At 40.6% G+C, this 21,091-nt stretch overlaps 2 protein-coding genes across 2 annotated transcripts; one reads left to right on the plus strand and one right to left on the minus strand.

Annotated features, from left to right (window-relative positions):
- Positions 1–4,725: 4,725 nt before the first annotated feature.
- Positions 4,726–12,726, minus strand: LOC140535490 (uncharacterized). The gene is made up of 6 exons (XM_072656884.1): positions 12,419–12,726; positions 7,130–7,465; positions 6,960–7,007; positions 6,744–6,866; positions 6,597–6,637; positions 4,726–5,894 (listed from the first exon to the last, which is right to left on the minus strand). Exons 1-6 carry the CDS (start codon positions 12,498–12,500, stop codon positions 5,553–5,555), a joined length of 972 nt encoding a protein of 323 aa, XP_072512985.1. The 5' UTR covers positions 12,501–12,726; the 3' UTR covers positions 4,726–5,552.
- A 2,375-nt stretch (positions 12,727–15,101) lies between these two features.
- On the plus strand, positions 15,102–16,682 carry LOC140535491 (tubulin alpha chain-like). Its single transcript, XM_072656885.1, has 3 exons — positions 15,102–15,318; positions 15,419–15,567; positions 15,705–16,682. Exons 1-3 carry the CDS (start codon positions 15,141–15,143, stop codon positions 16,680–16,682), a joined length of 1,305 nt encoding a protein of 434 aa, XP_072512986.1. The 5' UTR covers positions 15,102–15,140.
- The last annotated feature ends 4,409 nt before the right edge of the window (positions 16,683–21,091 follow it).

Genomic DNA, 21,091 nt, shown 5'->3' on the forward strand with positions numbered 1-21,091 from the left:
TTCACACACTCAGTCAGGTGTGTTAGATAAGAGCCTGACACCCAGGATGGCAGTCGCTACCTTTAGTCGTGTAAAGGACTAGGTCAAACAGCTAGGATACAACATGAGCTGTCAGTCACTGCAGGCCTGCATGCTTTGCACACATGCTCCTGAAACCCGCAAATTATACATCCTCTACCACAGCATCCTCTGAGAGTCGACTCGACTCAACTGCCTAAGGTACATACAGTGTTTACTTCAAAGAGACTCAGACAATGAAACATCTTCTGTTTGTCACAATACCCCACAGACAGGCACAAGACAATTGAACCAGATGTGAAAAGAGCTCACAGAGGAACCTATCTGCTGAACTGAAAGAAGTCAATACTACTGATTTAGGCCTGCTGTGAACATTCAGCTGGAAGTGAAAATTTCTTCTGCACCTTAGGAGAGGAACAAAGGTGGCCTGTAGTTTCACGCCAGTCTTATCACTTCTGTATTACTATAATTGGCCGGGAGGCTGTTCACTCTTCTGCACTGATCTACTGTCTGACCACAGTTTACTATTCAAATGACCATCTCTCCCACCATTGAAGACACTAAATAAAGCTGATCCCTGACCAGTGGAAAATGGCAAAACCATTAGTGATGGCTTGAAGAAGCACCAGGACTTTTGGATGGTTGTGAAATGTTAGTGTTTCTTCTTTCACAGTTATAGTGAAAGTTATAGTTATAATAATCAATAGACAATATCTCTTAAAGTTTTTGGTTCTTTGGCGCACTGCCATAGAGGAGGCTTTTAATTGGTCTGTTTTACTTCTAAATAAAAAAAAATGGTATATAATATATCTGATTTACAATACTCAGTATTATCTTCATCATACCAAAACCATATTTAAAATTTTTACATTTCTGAAAACTGATGGATGCCATTTAAGTTGTGTGATTGTTTCATGATGAATAGGCATATATAAATGGTCCATATTTTCTTGATATAGCAGAATTTACAAGCATTAAACAAGCATGAATAATTCAGTTCTGCATGATATGTCAGTGTGGAACCCTTATTTTTAGTGATATAGTGAGACAGTGGTCAAAAGCTTTTGTTATGTTTTTTTTTTTTTTTGTGGTTGGTGTGGCACAATGGTTAAGACCACCACCTGCCACTGAGCTGCCATATCATGTGGCAGACTGGGATTTGATTCCGGGTCTGGGTGACTATGCTATGCTACACCGATAAAAATGCCCTTGGGCCTACCACTGCATTGGCCCACTTCTGTAATGTGTGTAACCTTGTAAGTCGCTCTGGATAACAGTGCTAAATTGAATGGAAATTTGATCAGTAACTTTATTTGCACCAATTTTGCAATAAAATAATGCTTTATGGAACGGCCATTCCATTACTCTCAGTTTAAGTTTCTTCATGCTCTTCAACCAGTACTAAGCTGGAAATAACTACAGCACAACATCCATTTTAAGTGCACAACCCGGAGGATAGAGCACAAACTGTACAGATATTTGACAGAACTCAGAACATTAAATGAATGTCTTATTGCATGCTTTTAGGTGAAGGGCTGTTTTGACTTCCACATTTTTTCCCCAATCCACTGTAACCAGAGCTCTCAGATAATTTCCCCATGATCTCAGATCAATTAACATGTTAGGGCTATGGCTTGTTCACAGTTATCATTAGAAAAGGCCAGGTGATGCACATTTTAAGGGTTGATTAATCCTCGGACCTTGCCTCACATTTGGAAGCCATGTGCACCTTTAAGTGGCTGCATGTCTTGATGCCCATCAAACCGAAGAAGGCTATATGAAGATAGCGAGGGGTTTTCAGATAACTGTTTCCTCAGTACAAAATGTAGTTAGGAAATGGCAGTTAACAGGAAACGTGGAGGTCAAGTTGAGGTCTGCAAAAACTTCGAACTTTCAAATCAAAACCTCTTTTTGACTGGAGAAGACTGAAAATATGGTCATTTCAGGAAGATGTAGTAGTCTCTGGAGTGATGGTGCACTGTTCTGCTGTGCATGTTCTGATATACCACCCTGTATTTACTGCCTTATTCCAAAAGCTGCCCACGCTAAGGTTCAGGCTGGACAGCTTTGTGAATTAGGCATTATATGGGAATGGACAGAGCTGTAGGCTGAATAGGCTCAATGTTTTTTGAGACGTAACAAACAAAGCAGCCTATTTTTTATAAATCAAAACGTGAAAACTGTTTAAAAATGTAAAAATACTAATTTTAAAATTGCACAATAATTATAAAATTTTTCATAAAAAAAAATTAAAAATCAGTTTTGCTTGGTATGAACCCTAAAAAGTCCAGTGGACCTCTATATACACTTTTTAAAATAAAGTTGCTACAAAGGTTTCTTTGAGTGATGACATAAAGAACCATTAAAAAGCTTTTTTCCATAAAATGTTTTTCACACTGATATCACTGATATTACACAAATGTCTCTTTTATGGAACCAAACAGGGTTTTACTATTGCATGGCTTCAAAGAATCTTTTGTAGCACCTTTATTTTAAAGAGTGTACTGTAGATGTCCTACAGCAATCCTCTGTTTTATTCGAGCTGATCAATCTCAGGAGCTGTTCATGAGCCACTGTGTTGGAGTGTTTTACAGTGTAAAAAGGAAGAATGGAGGGACTTATTCACTTATACCCCCCACACACACAGGTACAGTGTGAAGAACGACAAAGGAGTAGGTTACTCATCCATTACGAGGCCGCCCAAATTACACTACAGGTGTCAGTCGCGCCACGGCGTGTTCCGTTCGTCACACACTCCTCTTCCTCACACAGGAAGTGTGATCGTGTGTTGTAGTTCTTCACTTTCATAACTTGCTGAAACCTGTCCCACCATGCACTTCTTAACCACTACTGAACCACTCCCAGGCTTGTTGAAGAGAAGAGATTTCCTAGAATTTCACTTTACATTATTCAGGACTCTGATCACCTCTAAACATGGATCATATTTATTAGCTTGGCTGCTTTGGCCAAGGTGAATAGAAGTATATAGACCAGTGGAAATAGTGCAAAGTTACATAGAATAAAACCCAGTTACTATTTCACACAGGGTTTTGTTACACAGTGATAACCCCAGTTATCTGGGGTCTTTTCACTGATGGATGGGAAGTCCTGGTTTGGAGGAGCTCCTGCACTGCACCCTTTAGTGGTTCCCTGCTCTGAGTCCACTTCCACATTCAGGAAGGGCTTGTTAATTAGCTGATAAGCTAGATCAGCCAACAGCAACATCATTGATGGAGTAACAGAACACTTACAGAGTCAGAACTTGGTAACACCCCCTTTCAGGCTCTTCTTTGCACAAGGTGGTCTTGCATGCACAGCTCGTCTAAGGTTCTATCTGCTTACAGCCTTCCTCTGCTGTATGGGCATCAATTATTTCCGTTTTCAGGTCTTTACACCTTCAGTTGTTTACAGGAACCCATATTTGCTGAGTTTGCTTGGACATTTGATTCAGCGGACAGCTCCTAATTACAGTTGGTAACATGCCATGAAGTAATCAATGCCCACAAGGCAGAGGAAGGCTATTAAAAGATAGACCTTAAACAACCTGTGCATGCAAGACCACCAAAGGAATGTTTAGAACTAGAGGCCTTGTGCGAAGCAGAGCCTGAAAGTGGGTGTTACCAAGTCATGACTCTGTAAATTTTCTGTTACCCCATCAATGATGTTGCTGTTGGCCTATCTAGCTAATCAGCTAATTAACAAGCCCTTCCTGAAAGTGAAATAGTCTCAGGGAGCAGGGAACAACTAAAGAGTGCAGTGCAGGAGGTCCTTAGCCCACTGGACCACTTGAAACCCCAGGAAGGGCTTATTAATTAGCTGATTAACTGGAGCAGGTCTGTTGGGAAGTGGTTAAACACTAACAATTTAAAGAATTTATTTATCATTTAAAATGCAAAATGTCTTTTTGGTCAAACGGGTCACAGATTTTTAACAACCAAATTTAATTTCTTAATCAAACTTTACAAATTCAGACTCTTCAAACATGGGTTCCTCTATGCAACTGAAGGTCTGAAGATCTAAAAACGAAAGTAATCGATGCCCACAAGCCAGAGGAAGGCTATAAGAAGATTAAATAGGCTGTGCATTCAAGACCACTTATGTCTATTTTAGAACTAGAGGCCTTCTGCAGAGTCTGTAAAGAATTCACTGCAGAACTACAAGTACTGAAAGAATTCTGGCTAGCACAAAAAGTGCTTGCAACCTGTGATTTCTGCCAAAAAAGGTCCTTACTCTGTGAGGTACGTTTTGCACAGTCCACAAATGTTTTATGTTATTAAACGCAGACTTACTGTGCATTAGGAGTGTTTTATGTTTGATTCACTATAGAAAATCTGTTTTTCTGTATTTTTACTAAAAAAAACAGCAAAATGTGGCATTTGGTCAAGGGTGCCTGAACCTATGCATATGACTGTAGATCTTTTATATAAGGTAGACCTATTTAACATTTCATCACTTTTTTTTATCTACTTATAAACTAAATTGATATAATACTTGTTGTCAGACACAAATGGGTTAAAAAGTAAGTAACATGACCGGCAATCTTGTTTTAAATACGCGTGTGTGTGTATATATATATATATATATATATATATATATATATATATATATACTTTTACAAAATATTAAGTTGTTAAGATATATAAATAATAGGTCTGTGACTTTGGTCGGGTCAAAAAAACTCTCAAATTTAATTACCAAGCCTATTTACCACCCTGTTATTTAGCTGATATAGGCCAGTGTGTGTAGTTCCAGTTCCAGTTTGGCTGGAGGTAGTTGATCAGCTGAGGTAGTTTCTAGTTCTAGGATGATTGAGAGTAGAGATGGTACAAGCCACTCAGCTAGCGTTAGCTTTTAGCTTAACATTTATTCCATTTTGCCACCCCCAGTTTTTACTTTGCATGAGCTCCTTCTCAGAGGACACTGGAAAAGCACAAGAAAAAAACAGGATAAACAACACCATGTTCCCCTGAAGGCAGTGTCATGTTTTACGGCTTCAACAGTTTTGACTGGGACTTTCTATAGTGGGTGGGGTTTATTTCAGTTTTGGAGGTGACAATATAATGAACCTGACTGTTCGGTAGCAGTTTTGGGGTCTTGTATTGATCTGTTTTCCAGCTCTGTTTTTATTCTGCTGGATTTTCTTTTGAAGGATGAACAGCCATGTTTGAGGTTCACGGTTTGTCACTTCCATGTACTGAACTCTCATTATTCTCATTATAATATGGTCCATATTATGTTTGTTCTTTATACTGATAGTTCTTTGAATTCTTCAGATGTTATATAAGCAGTTCACACACACCACCATAGCTAAGGTTTTTAGATTTCTTTACAGTGCAAGTGAATTTTGTGCAATTTAAATACAATCATTAGTTATTTTAAATCAGTGACATCAATCCTAGCCCATAATATCTGCTATAAACACTTCATTATTATGTACAAAGCATTTGCATATTATGTGAGAAACAGTTCCATCTGTTGCAGTCAGTAACACAAAGTTCAAACTGTTCTCAAGTCAGCCTGAAAAATATTTAAACTCAGTAGACTCGAATGGCAGCATATTCGGAGGTCTCCTCCGGATGAGTGACTCTGACTGGCGCCCTTGACTTCACTTTGTGATTCAGAGAGGCGTACACCAAAGGATTGTCCTCATCCTCCACCTCCGCACTGAAACGGTCACACCTCCGGCCTGGCTTGGCTCCGTGACTGGCTGGATGTCTTCTGGAAGGGCCATCTCTCTGAGATGAGGCTCTAATAGGAGCATTACCATAGATGCAGTTTGATTCTGGACTGAGCTGGGCTGGAAGACTGTGGGTGTTGCCAGGTCGATTGGCCCCATGTACAGGTGGAGTATAAGAAGGCGTCTGAGCTGCACTGAACTGTAGACAAGAAGGAAATATTAGGTAGTGATTACTAATGAACAGTTTTTGAGTAGAGCGCTTAGCTAGACAGAAACTATGGAACAAGATCAAAAATGAAAGTCACCGTCATATCAAAACCTTTTTATTTTTTATGCTCTCAAACTTATCATATTACTTACAAATACCAGATTACCTATATATTGTGAGATGCAATTTTATGCAATGCCTAATTTTACTACTTATACTATATCTAACAACAAAATAATGAAATAATATTTACTTTTGATTGGTTTCTGTGATACAATTCTGTACAGAATTTTAAAACGTACATGAAGAGACGTACAGAAACCTTTTTTTTAATGCCCCCCGCCCTCCCGCCCTTACATTCTCTTTTTAAAATTCTCATTTCATTAAGCAAATTGCAATTGTTTTTGTTAAAATTCAAAAGACAGAATTTAATTCATTATATTTAATTTTAATTATAAATTAAACCTTTGTTTTACATTTTGTTAAAATTTCAAGGTGACTGTTCCAATAGAAATGACCTCCCAAATGACCTAAAATGTAATTTTGTACATTGATTTTCATTAAAAGGTTTTTCACATCTTTTGTAAAAAAAAATTTAGATGTGGGTTTTTTGCAATGACAGTGATGACAAATTAAACAATATATAAAAAGTCTTTAAAGTTATCAGTTGAGATGTGTGTGCAGTTACTGTACCTGATTCTCAGCTATTTGCTCTTTCCTTGACTGTTTTGTTCCTAAATTAATTGAACAGAACATCATGTCAGTAAAAACAATTTCCAAGCATCCAGTATATTATTGAATATAGAGTTCAGCATGTGGAGGAAATTGATCACTACATACCTCGGCACCAGATCAGGAGTAGAGTCACAACTATCACTATGAGGACCAGCACTACAATGCCACTGCAGATGTACACGTAGGGCCACAGCCAAACCATATCTGGAGGCTCACTTTGAGATCCATCTGAAACAATGAGTATTCGACAATGAGATGTTTTGATAAAGCAGTTGTTTATTATTTGTTTGTGAAATATGGTGCAAAGAAAAGTACTCTTACTTGTGGTTTTGTTTTCATTGCTTATAACTTCAATGTCTGTTTCAGACTCTGAAAGATTCAAGATAATTAATAAACGTACATCTGTTTCAACAGCCATAAATGTTCTGGGTTATTTGTAGGAAGTATACATACTTACACACATAAGAATATAAACAGCATTTTGTGTTTACCTGTCACAGTCACATTGATATTATGGCTTTCAGTGGATACAGGTGCATGTGTCTGACACCTGTAAAGACCAGCATCCTCCATAGATAAGTTCCAGAAAGTCAGGAAAAACATCCGTTCATTCCTGTTATCATTAGTCCATTCTGCTGTTGTGCGAGTGTAATGGTTTAAAGGTGTGCATTTATTATTATCATCATCAATTCTGCACCATAAAGCTGATACGTTCTTCCAACAGTGGGATTCAGCTATAACAGTACAGTTAATCTTCAGAGTTCTCTTTTCAGGAGCTTTCCACACTGTGCTCCGAGGAACTCTGATAGATGTAAGACAGTCCAACTCTAGAAAACAAAAGATGGGGATGGGGGAGGGGGTAGGTTGTACATTACATATAAGGTGTGTTTAGTTTAAAGTGACATAAGCCTACACACAGCTTACTACATAACCCAAGTAAACTTTATGCCCAAAAGTATGTGGACACCCCTTCTGAATATTGTATTTAGGCGTTTGTCACCTATGTTATTGATGTGTTTTTGAATTGATGTGTAAAATCAAGCATATAGCCATGCAATCTACACAGACATACTTTTCCAGCAAAATAGGCTGGACTGAAGATCACAAGGATCACACCACCTTTTCCACATGTTTGTCTGCCCTGCTAAAGCTGCCACAGTCAACTGTGAAAAGCTATTGTGAAAAGCAAGCATGCACAAAAGAAAAAACAAAAAAGGCTGCACAAACTTACAGAGAGGAACCAACAAGTGCATGGTGAGTTAAAATCAACTATCCTCATGTCATGAATTGGGGTTGCATGTTTGAGCAGCTGCATATAAACCTAAGGTCACAATAGGCAATGCCCCGTGTTGGCATAAAGTGGCATAAAGCATGTTGCCACTGGACTGTGGAGCAGGGGGAAACATGATAAAGTGAGTGGATGCCAAGATAATACTACCAACCAGACTGCATAGTACCATTCTGTTAAGTTTGGTGAAGGAGGGACGATATCTGGGGCCGTTTTTCAATGTCTGGGCGTCATGTACAGGTGGACTGAAGGGTGATGTTCATGCTAAAGCTAATAAATGTTTCAACATTTTGTGGAAACTGTCTGGGAAAGACCCACTGACTGTACCCCTGTACACAAAGTGAGGTCCAAAAACGACATGATTTGACGAGCCCTGACCTCAACCCCACTGAACACTTTTGTAATGAATCAGAGCAGTGTTTCTTAACCCTGGCCCTGGAGGCACGCTGAACATACCTGATTAAGTGAATCAGTTCATTAACAAGTTCTTTCAGAGTATTAAAGCAGTGAAAACCGCTAAAATGTGCAGGGCAGGGTGCCTCCAGGACCAGGGTTGAGAAACACTGAATTAGAACATAGGGTCTTATTCACCCACCATCCTTAAGAAGAACCCACTCACGCAGTTTTCACGAAGATTCTGACATTTACTAATTTTTTTGTATTTTCCACTTTTCTCAAGAATAAATTTAGGAAGTTAATTAAGGAAAATGCTTGCTGAATAAGGCCTATGTGATCCAGTCCTCTTTTTTCAACATAAGTGTTGGACCTCACAAATGTTATGGGAACAAACTCCCACAGAAACTCCAAAATCTTGTGGAATGCCTACCAAGAAGATAGGAGTGATGGCTTTTATAGCTGTAAATGTTCGGGATGGGGGGGAATAGCAGAGTGACTTGTGTGACCTTACTGACTTGTGTTTAGTAGTGTCTAAACTTAGAGGTATCTTTGAATTATTAGTCTATTCAAACTAGCTGAGATTCTTGGGTAAATAGCAAAGCACTTTTGTAAGTCGCTCTGGAGAAGAGTGTCTGCTAAATGCCTTAAATGTAAATGTAAATGTAAATATAGGTGTACTGAACAAGTGTCCATATACTTTTGGTTAAATTTGGTTAAATAATGTATAAATTAGCAGCACTGAAGTGATAAAAACAGTTTAGTTGGGACTATGCACTCTTGGTTCCCTACAGACCCTCCAAATCGATGGTTCTGTAAATAATATTTTATGTAATGAAGTGTTTGAAGGTGAAGAACCTTTTAGAGTTGTTGTTCCTAATAATGTAAATGTTTTAGAACCCTTAAAGATTTTTTTGGCTCTTACCTAAGCCAAGAACAGCTTAGAGGTGTACACACCTCCACTACAAACTCGCAAAAGGAGCAGAAGCGTCATCTATTCATTTCTCAAAATCACACATTTTTGTGGCATTTCTTTCAGTAGGAGTGTTATGTACCATGAGCAGGGGGATAGGGGGCTGAAGGTTGCCCCCTCCCTCCCACCTCTTTCACCTTCATCTGAAAATGCACATCCTGTTTTCGGCACGCTGTTTTAATATTAGACAGCTTCCAAAGCCTTTAGAGCATGACTTCTCTCTCTGTTTCAGAACAGAAGAGTTTCAGGAGAACTGAAATCTCCCAAGCATGACCTGTCTATTAGCATAATGTTCCACAGCTCAAAAAATAAGCAACAAACAAAACACAACAAACACCCACAATAAACGGTACAGCTTTACTACAAGAATTACAGATGATTTCGTTGTTCAGCAAGATTTTACAAGCTGTAATGTAATAATTCAGTGAGATCTGAATTTATGAACCTGTGGTTAATGAAAAATGCACCATATCATTGACTTTAATGAGCAATTTAAACATACAGTACTATGAACATGTTTTAGGCATCTGTTGAAATTAGAACTGAAAAACTCATTATCTGGGCAGTAAGTGTTTGTTTGCTCAGTAAAACACTGATATTAAAATTAACATTAATAACATTCCTACAGAAAGTCGTGGTGGTTTTCCATCACTGTGTTCATTAAAACAGCTCCAAAGTTCTCCTCATGAAGTCTAGTATTATTTATAGTGATCATCCGATACCTGGTTTGGCGTGGCGTGACAGATAACACCACTACCTGCCAATGAGCTACCACACCACGTGGGAGACTGATGATTCCCGGTCTGGGTGACTATGCTGCGCTACATCAATAAGAGTCCTTGAGCAAGACTCCTATCTCTACATTGACCCACCTCTGTAATACGAGTAACCTTGTAGGTCGCTCTGGAATTCTGAAACCAAGCTTTGTTCTTCAGACTAGCTCACGAGATCTCAACTGAATCTAACCCTACACCTAACTCTAACCCCTACATTGACCTTACCTTTTAAGGTATTAGATTTGAAGTTTTGGGTTAGGGTCATGATTTAGGGTTCAATCAAGGTTAAGGTTCAATAGATATTCAGTTGAATGTCAGGTGAGCATCTACAAGACATTTATAATGGACCACCCAACTAAAGTGATACCGAATACCAACCAGCAGTGTGTTTTTGCCTGTAAACCACTATAGACTATATTTCAGAATAAATACAAATAAACATAAGTTTATTATATTAGTATTAAGAACATGCTGTTTGGAGTACAGTTATTGATAGGTTAGAAGAACACAGGTTCAGTTCCACCAGCAGCTCACCTGATCTACTTTAATGACCAACTTATTAGATAAATTAGTTATGGGATGTGAACTGGTTTAAAAAACCATATATATATATATGTGTAGTCTATAATAGTATAGTCTAGTATAGTCTAGTATAGTCTACAATGTGACCGACTTATTAGATAAATATATATATATATATATACACACACATTATAGACTATACTAGACTATACTAGACTATTATAGACTACACATATATAGACACATTGCACTGTGCAGAAGATTAATGGCTATGGGAAATGATACTTGGGCTATTTATCCAGACATTAAGTGTTTGTTTATTTTTTTTAACTAACATGAATAAACACAAATAAGCACATAAACAAAACTCAACGATTTGTGAATGTGAGTTGACTTAACCACTTCCAAAGCTATGCTCAAAGAAGGCCAGTATTTCCAGTTTCCATCCAACAACTAGTTTATCTAACTGCTCAACATTCAGGGAGCTACAGGTCTTCACTGTGATCTCTGTTTCCTTTGAGCACTCTTGAGCACGCTTGAACAGTCTTGGTGTAGTTGTTGATTTCGAGTAAACCTTCACGCCACATGTTGCAAACCTGACACAGGCATGCAAATTTCTCCTCTACATTTCTCTCTAGGGAGGCCTCCCAGGTACTTCATACCCTTCACTGGTTTCTGATAGCTGCCCGCATCAGATATAATACCCTGACACTGGCCAACAAAGCCAAAAATGCTCCAGCTGCTCCCTAACGTATAGCAATCTGTATCCGTCCCAAGAACAACCGAAGACCATGTCACGCTTTAAGTACGGCTTGGCTTGACCCACCATCTTTCAGGGTCAACCATGGCAGTATCCAGATTATTTTCTGTCCTGGCACAGAGATGGTAAAACAAACTCCCCTTGAGTGTCCAAACAGCATCAATCACCTGCTAGCTTCAAACGTAAACTGAAGACCCACCTATTCTTGTTCTCCACAGAAATTGTGTACTGCAAATCATTGTATTAGGGTTACTGGGTGCTCATTCTTGAAAGGGCCATGAGGCTCAAAGGTATCTTGATTTTGGAGTCTATTGACACTAGCTTTGGATTTTAAGTATCTGGATATGGGTGACAAACATGTACATGTAAATCTAATGAATCGCTTAATAAAGTAGATGAGGTGAGCTTCTGGTGGAACTGAACAGATTCATACAGTAAACCTGAACCTGTGTTCTTCTGACTTACATAAAAATAACTGTACTGTATTTGTATTTTTTCTCTTATATCATATTTTACAGGCAAAAACACAGCTAATATATATATATATATATATATATATATATATATATATATATATATATATATATATATATATATATAATATTCTATTATTTAAATTGGTCACATCATGCTGGGGCTATTTCTAAAGACTGCTTCATTTATTGTGCTTCTACAAAATAGGGCCTGTTTACCAGCATGACTTGTGATACTAACAAATCAGTGCAAAAAAAGGCAGGGATACGTTTTTTTAAATGAAATTAAATTAAAATTTTAACATAAGTAGAACATAACAGGGTGGTGCCCCAGTCTGGGTGCAGACTAGGCTAAATGTCACTGTAACACTTTGTAAACAATACATTTTAGGCGTTTACTACGTGTCTCAAAATGTATGTCTTGTGCTGTTTTTCAATTTCTTAGCCAATACCAATTCTTCACAGGAAGAATAAGATTAACTGGTTCAGGAATAAAGTCTCCCAAGTGAGCAACTGAGCACACAGACTTTCAACATTCAAAACCTGGGTGAATAATTAAAAAATATATCAAAAGAAAGGTGCAGGTAAGACTTACCTTCCGTATTTGTCCTGGTTATGAGCAAAAGCCCCTGCAGGACTACCAGGCTGATAATCAAGTGGAAGACAGGGGACGCCATGAACAATCAACCGCCTTTCACCAGATACAGATGAAGTCAGGTGTGCCTACAGATGCAGGCATGGAGACCTTTGACACTTTCTATTCCCTATCAGACATGTATGTGAAAAAGAGCACAGTTACAGTGACTGTTGTTCTTTTGTCCCATCTGCCATCAACGTTTCTCTTTCACTCTCGTAGTTCTCCTTTACGATTTGTGTCTCTAACAAGTTGGTTATGCTCATCGCCTGTGTGTTGTGGTTACACTATACCTTCATAGTCGCCCCAGCTCAACAGCTCCATCACATGGATCACGGCTTAACAGCAGATTCTCAGGGTTTCACCTAGGATCAGTTCTCGTCTTGGCTCTCAGGTTTCCAGGCCTGCCTATTTCTCCTGCATCCAACATGTCGACCATGGGAGAAATGGGCAGGCCTGATGACCTGAGCAACTTCGACAAGGGCCAAATCCTTATGGCCAGACAACTGGGTCAGAACATCTGCAAAGCTGCAAGGCTTGTAGGGTTCTCCTCTGGTCAGCAGTTGTAAGTACCCAACCAACATGCTTGTGTGTGGCTCACATGAGTGGAACGTGGGCTAGGTGGGTTTCAGGTGGGCATTGAGCATCTGAGCGAGTTTGTACATGCGTTTTTACTGGGCCCCAGTTAGTCCCCCTCATTGCAGCCCACCTTAATCTCACATGGGTCCCATCTGGACCCCATACGCAGTGAACAAACCAGATGGGACCCATGTTAAAATAGAGTCCTATTCTATTAGCATTACTTCTCCTCAGGGATTAGATTAGCTGTGTGTGTATATGTGTGTGTGCATTTGCACATTTGTATCAGCAATGGGTGCAACTTAAAGTAGCTTAATGTGTTTATTAGAAGGGGTGTCCACAAACATTTGGACATATAGGGTACATGTAGTGGTTTGTGCTGGGACAACAAGCCTGATTCACAGTGGCTCTACCCGACCATCTCTTAGGACCCCCCTCCCCCATACCTCAGCAGGTCAGGGCTGCATTGGTGGTGGACCAACAGCTTATTAGGCAGCTGGTCGGAATGTCTTCACTCATCATTATAGAGATCATGGAGGCTGAATCTAGATCCCTTCTCTGAAGGAAAATAAACAACTGGGCCTGAGCCAAATGAGGGCTGGGTCTACCATGAGTGTCTGAAGCAGGATTAGTAATGACTGGTTACTTCCAGTCAGTTCAAGATGTTTATATTGTGAAGCTTTTAAGTGACATCTGGTGGTCTACAGCAAATATAGCAGCCATGATGATTGGTTAGTCAAGCTGTGTTTGGTTCATTTGTTTTGGCTTTTTACTTAAACCCTGTGCAGTTTAATGACCTCATAATTCATGTGAATATGGATGATGAACACTGAACTGAGATTTGTTGGTGGTGTGGACTAGTTATTATAAATTTAATAATCTTTTAATAAATATTTTAAGTCTTACTTCGACACTACGGTCTTCCTGCGCTGTGGCTCTTACCACAAAGTCACTAGTAGCCGCGCACCCTAATCTGACGTGCAGCTGGTAAACGACAAATGCCCAAGGTGTTCAAGTTGTTTCCGACCAAAACCACTGGAATAGAAATTATATTTTATTTACGAGCTTAAAAGGCTTGGTTAGTGCTTTCGTTTAATTCAGGCTAAATCAAGCTTTGCCAATTGTGTTAATAATAATTTATAATTTGCTAATTATTAGTAACATAAACAATAAGAGTCCTTGGGCAGTAATACCAGGTCAGGGATGTGAATGGGCTTCACAGGGGCACCGTCGTTTAAAAGGCATTGTAGTAAAATAAATAAATAAATTAAAAAAAAATAATAATAATAATAATAGAAGAAGAATTCACTTAATGAGCAGTTCATATCTATATTTATTTAATTTGAGGAAAAATATTAATAATAAATCCAGTGTCCAAGGCTTCCAAAAAATACGCTTACCCAAAACCAGATCTTCCATGTTTTGGCAGTTGTCTGATGGAAATACTGACTTTATAGTATCTCAAAGTTCTTGATGTTAAAATGATTTTTAAAATAAGTTTCAGACCTCTATAAGTTATAATCTACAGATCAGGCAAAAGCAAGGACACCAACGAGGCCAAAACAGGCTTGCAGGCAGTGCAGTGAGGAAGGGCTCTGTAACCGATTCACGAAGGCAACTAAACGCTCTGGCTTCGCCAGTGTACAGACAGGACACTGCTAGGTGTCCATTACACACGGGCGGGGGACTGCTGTCTGGGTAGGCAGTGTTTCTTCCGTTTCTGACGCCCTCACTGATCTCACCTAGGGACTTAATTGAAAGGCCACGCCCCTCTAATTGCGAACACTCCTCATAAAGCTCCTAATGAGGCTAGTGTAGCGCAGCTGCATGGGGTAAGCATTGTCTTCGTGGCTGGTGAAGTGATGCAGTGCTGTGACGCTAATATTTACTGACTTCTTTTAACGTTATTATTACTGTGTGTTTTGAGACTTTGCAGATCAAGGCTGTCTCTCTGTTTACCAAGATTACGATGGTAACGTTACACTGCAGTAGTGTGTATTGGAGAGTATGTGTTTGTAGCCTGGTCTTCCACTGGTGTGACTTAACATGCTGTATTTAACAGAGGGAGTGCATCTCTGTACACATTGGCCAGGCTGGGGTCCAGATGGGGAACTCCTGCTGGGAGTTGTATTGTCTGGAGCATGGTATCCAGCCTGATGGGATGATCGCTTCTGGCAGCTCTGCCTTGTCAGATTCCTCTTTTGGCACTTTCTTCAGTGATACTGGAGCCGGGAAGTATGTTCCCCGAGCTGTCTTCATTGACCTGGAGCCAGCAGTAGTAGGTAACACAACTCTGTCGCTGTCCTATGCTCTGGAAGACCTTTTGTAAAAATGGGGGTATAAACTGGTGGTTAGTTAATGACTGTAACTGATCGCTTGCAGACGAGATCCGTAATGGGCATTATCGGCAGCTTTACCATCCAGAGCAGCTTATTAGTGGCAAGGAGGATGCTGCTAACAACTATGCCCGTGGTCACTACACCATCGGCAAAGAGATTGTGGACTCTGTGCTTGATAGAATGCGAAAAATGGTGAGCTGCTTTGTAGGCAAAATTGGTTCAGTGTGTTTACATGGTACTAATAATTTCTTGTAATGCTAGTAGAACTTTAAAGAACCTTCTCTTTGAGAAGACCAGTTCCCATGATTCTTTTTCTTGTCCCTTTCTAGGCTGACCAGTGTACAGGTCTGCAGGGGTTCCTGATTTTCCACAGCTTTGGAGGTGGAACCGGGTCTGGTTTCACTTCTTTGTTGATGGAGCGTCTGTCTGTCGACTATGGCAAGAAGTCGAAGCTGGAGTTCTCGGTCTACCCTGCTCCCCAGGTTTCCACTGCAGTGGTGGAGCCCTACAACTCCATCCTGACCACTCATACCACTCTTGAGCACTCAGACTGCTCCTTCATGGTTGACAATGAGGCCATTTTTGACCTCTGCAAACGCAACCTTGACATTGAGCGTCCCTCTTACAGCAACCTCAACAGACTCATTGCGCAGATCGTGTCTTCAATCACCGCTTCTTTGCGTTTTGATGGCGCTCTTAATGTGGATCTTACGGAGTTCCAGACCAACCTGGTTCCATACCCTCGTATCCATTTCCCCTTGGTCACTTACTCGCCCATTATCTCCGCTGAAAAAGCCTACCATGAGCAGCTGTCCGTTTCAGAGATCACCAATGCCTGTTTTGAGCCAACCAACCAGATGGTGAAATGTGACCCTCGCCATGGCAAATACATGGCTTGCTGCTTGTTGTACAGAGGCGACGTGGTGCCCAAAGATGTCAATGCCGCCATTGCCAGCATCAAGACTCGTCGCTCCATCCAGTTTGTGGACTGGTGTCCCACAGGCTTCAAGGTGGGAATCAACTACCAGCCACCCACTGTGGTTCCTGGCGGTGATCTAGCCAAAGTCCAGCGGGCTGTGTGCATGCTGAGCAACACAACGGCCATTGCAGAAGCTTGGAGCCGCCTGGATCACAAGTTTGATCTGATGTATGCCAAGCGAGCATTTGTGCACTGGTATGTGGGGGAAGGAATGGAAGAAGGAGAGTTCTCTGAGGCCAGAGAAGACATGGCTGCCTTGGAGAAGGATTATGAGGAGGTTGGAGCAGATTCTGCTGAAAATTGTGATGAGGAGGAAGATGAGTACTAGAATTGTTCTTGTTAAAGGTTCTTGTGCAGTGTTTAATTCTTAAGTAAAAGATGTTTTGCAGCAAATATGAAACTCTATTGGTCCATTACTGCTGTCAGATACACTCTTAAATTCTACTAACGGTTGTTTTGCGCACTACAGGGGCAACACCAAAGATGCAGGTTTAGTGGGTCTCTAGGACCAGGCTGGGGCCCAATACCATAAAGAATAGTAACAGGGAATGGCCCTTTCAGAAAGATTACAATTTTAACCTTTTTATTTTTGGGTACCATATCTTGATCGATTTGAGTTTGTAGAATGTAAGTAAAACCTCAATTTTTAATTGGTGCATTTCCAAGGAGGAATTGACCAATCTATAAAAATCTGTAATCATTTCAAAATGGGGTAAAGAACTTTTTGGGAAACTTTGCTTCTAAACTTTTCAGAAGTTATTGGGCTATTTGCACACAATGCAATGCCTTCACATGTCCCATTATTTCCCCCCGTACACTGAGCTTTTTGCACTATACACATCAGTGGGCCTTACGCTTTAGGTGTAGAGGAGTCTGGCAATATCACAGAAGCATGTGCAGTAAACTCAGTGACTGATATGTTCATAGGACATGCTGACCACTGTGTTTTATGAAGATGCAGAATTTCCAGTCTGCAAGATTAGAGCTTACCACCAAATTGACAGTAAGAGCCATTAACTGTGTCTTCAGAGTCCTTAAAGCTCATCATTAATTGAGTGATCTTCACTAATGAACTTTTTGGATGTGCCTCTCTGTCTGGATGCACAGCTCATGTTCAGCACTAATATGTAATAGAGCGCTGAGTGTTCACACCTGCTGCTGCACCGAATTCAGTCTGCAACTTTTGAAAGACACCAAAGGGAAAGGGCGTCTGAGACTTATGATCTATGACATAATTACAAGCATACGTTTGACTCATCATATAAAATGATCTTTCTTCGAACTGCTGCCAATGTGGCATCGTCGGGTAGCCGACACACTCAGAGGAAAGCGCCTCCAGCTCCAATTTCACCAGCTAACAGAAGCCTGGGCTGGCCAGTGTCGTGTTGTAGTGATTAGGGCAGACAGCACCATCTACCCACCCATAGAGAGCATGGCCAATTGTGCCCTCTTGGATGTTGGCTGCTGACGGCCGAGCTGCATAAAAAAAATAATAAATATGTATTGACAGAAATAATAGTTATATGATTAAATAAAATACCATGAAATACATCATAGAAAGTGTCTTTAAACTCTCTTTAACTCTCATTTACTGTTTCTGTAAAGTTAAATTATTTCATTTTTTCTAATTGGCTAGACACATTTTAATCTATTAGAAAGGAGGTGGAGCGTTAACTAAAAACATCTGCTCCATTAAAGGAGCTCAAACTTAATTTTCCATTTAACTCAGATGTATAGAAAGCTAAAAAGGCCATAGCTTCAGGTATTTATTTTACTATGTTTTCTGGTGAGTTATTACACGTATTATCTTGATAAAACAATTTTTGTAACGTTATCTCAAGAAAACCCTGAAGAAAAAATGCAAGGTCATAACCTAGTTTTCTGAGTGGTAGATAAGTCATTTAATATGTATATTCATTAAATTACACAGCTTTAAAAATGAGAAATTAAACAGAATCCCAGAAATTTGTGTCCAAGTGTATTTAAATGAAGACTGTTCGTGTTAAAACAGACCCGTCAGTATTTTTTCAGGATTCAACACTAGATGGAGACACTCAACACTGTAGGTGTTAATTCTGCTCTGAGGATTCTGATATCACTGTTAATTGGATACCCCTAATAGAAAGCTGCTTGTCCTGTGTAGTTATATAGTCTAAGTGTTGTGATTGGTCTGTTTATGCTTAGTGGAAGAGCTGCACTGACTCTGTATCGTTGCTATGGCAGCAACAAAATCGATGACATCACAATAGGCAACTCCGGGATGCACTTAAATAGTTCAGACAGTTCAAACAGAAGCTCATTAGGACAACGACCACCCTGCAGGTAGGACCGCCCCCTCTACTCCTCCCAGCCACACCCTCTCTATTCTCTTAATTATTATTAATAGGCAATAATTATTCATTCATTTTCTTATTGTGTTTTATCCTTTTTAGGATTACATCACTGTAGTGGTGGATATCATGGAGGGCAGCAGTGAAATCTGCGATCTGGTGATATCTGCTGAAGAAAGCATGGAAAACATGGCTTTATATTCAGAAGAAAGTCTTTCTGTGCCAGACAAAATGGACACAGCTCAGCTGCCCAGTGAGGGTCTCCAGGCAGAGTCCCCCAAGGCTATAACCCAAGAACATCTGGACAGCACTGGAGAACTGATGGAAAGCAGCTACTTTCCAAGCAGCTATGTGCCCAGCAGCCTCGCCACTGATGAAGATGTGGAGATGCTTATGGAAATGGCTGAGTCAGGGATGATCATTGATTTAATGCGACTACCCCTTGGGACCTCATCTAGGGACCCGGTGGACATTATTGCTGAACTACTGATGAGATCCTGCAAGTCAGCTAATATTAACCCTGAAGAAGAAGAGGAGAAGAAGGATCCTTTGCCTGAGGAGCATGAGCAAACTGGCCTTGATAGAATTTATGAAATGGCTGTTTTGGACATCAGGCCTTTTCTTGCTGAATGCTCACCTATAAGCAGTGATGAAAGTGACACTTCTGAGGAACTTAGTGTCTCTAATGAAGAGGAAATGTCCCACACTGCAGAAGTCACCCCTCCCCCAGAACCAGTTCCTGTGGAGAAGAAAAAGAAGAGCTTTTTCCATTTCATTCGGCCAAAAAAAGCTTCTACCTTCAGGTTTGGACGAAAGGTATGGGAGCTTTTGCTTTAGTAGTTTGGTGATAAACACGTCATATAATTTGTTGCATTATTAATTATTGTGTAAATAATACGACAGATCATTTAGCTTGAGCTCTTTTATGATATTTCTGTGTTTGATGAGATCTTGACTTTTGTTTTGTTTGTTAAATGTTTGCTCATCAGAAGAAAGTATGTCCCGCTGGCCTGTCTGAAGATCATCAGCCCAGTACATCTGGAAATCATCTGGAATGTGAGTACATGAAACAGAACACACAGTTAGTCTCAATGCTAGACATCCTCATATCAGTGTTTCTTACTGCCTGCTGTTCAAGTCTCATGAGATCACTTTTTATTGTTTGAATGTAAAAGTAAAGTAGAATACAGTTTGTTCAGTAAAGTAAGAAAACAGTTTCGTGAGTTGCTAATTTTCTGATTCATCTTGTCTTTTGCAGCTGGAGAATCACCTGTTTCCGAGACGTTATGCATGAGAATTAGAAAGTATCTCTCCAGGATGATGGCAGCCATCCGCAGAGTCCTGCATTATCCCTTTACGCGGGTGATTCATCCAACTTAATCACTGCTTTTTGTTTACGGTGCTGTAAAAATGTCTAGATACAAATTTTCTAGATCCATATTTGTCACATAATTGTTTCAAATCTTCTGAGTAAAGGCCCTGATAGTCGAGGGCTTTCCAGAGAACTGGATAGAACGATCCGGTCCTCTCTGGAGTTTGGGAACAGTCCTTGGTGATCAAGTGCTTTTCTGAGCACTGGTTAGAACCTTGGATTCATCAGCATTCTCCTGGTTGGAAGTTCCTGTTGCCCCTGAAGACTTGAAAGAACCTAGAGACAGAGTGTCAGCTGGCTAGTGCTGGGCAGAGCCTGGGCAAAGGGAGACAGGCAACCAGTTCTCCTCTCAGCACTGATTAGAGCCTTGGAAGCAGGTCCCAATGCTCCAACGCTCTCCTGAGTGCTGAGGAAAGTCTGGAAGGAAGTCCCTTTTGCCCTCAAAACTCTTCAGCAATGGTAGGTGCCTAGAGAAAGGGAGTCAGCTAGCCAGTGCACACTGGTTAACACTGGTCAGAGCTTTGGAAGCAGGTCCCAATGTTCCACTGCTCTCCTGAGTGTTGGCCACAGCCCCTGAGCACTGTGAGGAGCCTGGGAAGAAGGAGTCAGCTGGCCAGTGTTCTTATAGCACTGGTCAGAGCCTTGGCCCAATGCTGCTATGCTCTCCTGGGCTGAGCCAGGGAGATAGGCAGTGATGAGTGAGTGCTCTCCAGAGCACAACTCAGAGCCTTGGAAGCAGACCCTGACTGCCCAGTGTTTTCCTGAGTGCGGGGCAGAGCCTGGCAGCAGAAGTCCCCATCAGCCCGTGTGCAGCTGAATGTTCGGCAGAGCCTGGGCAAAGGGAGTCAGCCAACCAGTTCTCCTCTCAGCACTGATCAGAGTCTTGGAAGCAGGCCCCGATGCTCCAACTCTCTCCTGAGTGCTGAGCAGAGTCTGGAAAGAAGTCCTCTTTGCCCTCAATACTCTTAAGCACTGGAGTCAGCTGGCCAGTGTTCCTATAGCACTGGTCAGAGCCTTGGCCCAATGCTGCTATGC

This window comes from Salminus brasiliensis, chromosome 15 (genome assembly GCF_030463535.1).
Source record: "Salminus brasiliensis chromosome 15, fSalBra1.hap2, whole genome shotgun sequence".
Lineage (NCBI taxonomy): Eukaryota > Metazoa > Chordata > Actinopteri > Characiformes > Bryconidae > Salminus > Salminus brasiliensis.

Bases quoted from the DNA above. Each gene is read 5' to 3' on its own strand.
- LOC140535490 (XM_072656884.1), bottom strand. From the start codon at position 12,500: ATGGCGTCCCCTGTCTTCCACTTGATTATCAGCCTGGTAGTCCTGCAG. The intron at 7,008-7,129 runs GTAAACACAAAA...TGAATCTTTCAG, and splicing joins TATCAATGTGACTGTGACAG to AGTCTGAAACAGACATTGAA. The intron at 6,638-6,743 runs GTATGTAGTGAT...CAATTAATTTAG, and splicing joins ACTCCTGATCTGGTGCCGAG to GAACAAAACAGTCAAGGAAA.
- LOC140535491 (XM_072656885.1), top strand. From the start codon at position 15,141: ATGGGGAACTCCTGCTGGGAGTTGTATTGTCTGGAGCATGGTATCCAG. The intron at 15,319-15,418 runs GTAACACAACTC...GATCGCTTGCAG, and splicing joins CCTGGAGCCAGCAGTAGTAG to ACGAGATCCGTAATGGGCAT. The intron at 15,568-15,704 runs GTGAGCTGCTTT...GTCCCTTTCTAG, and splicing joins TTGATAGAATGCGAAAAATG to GCTGACCAGTGTACAGGTCT.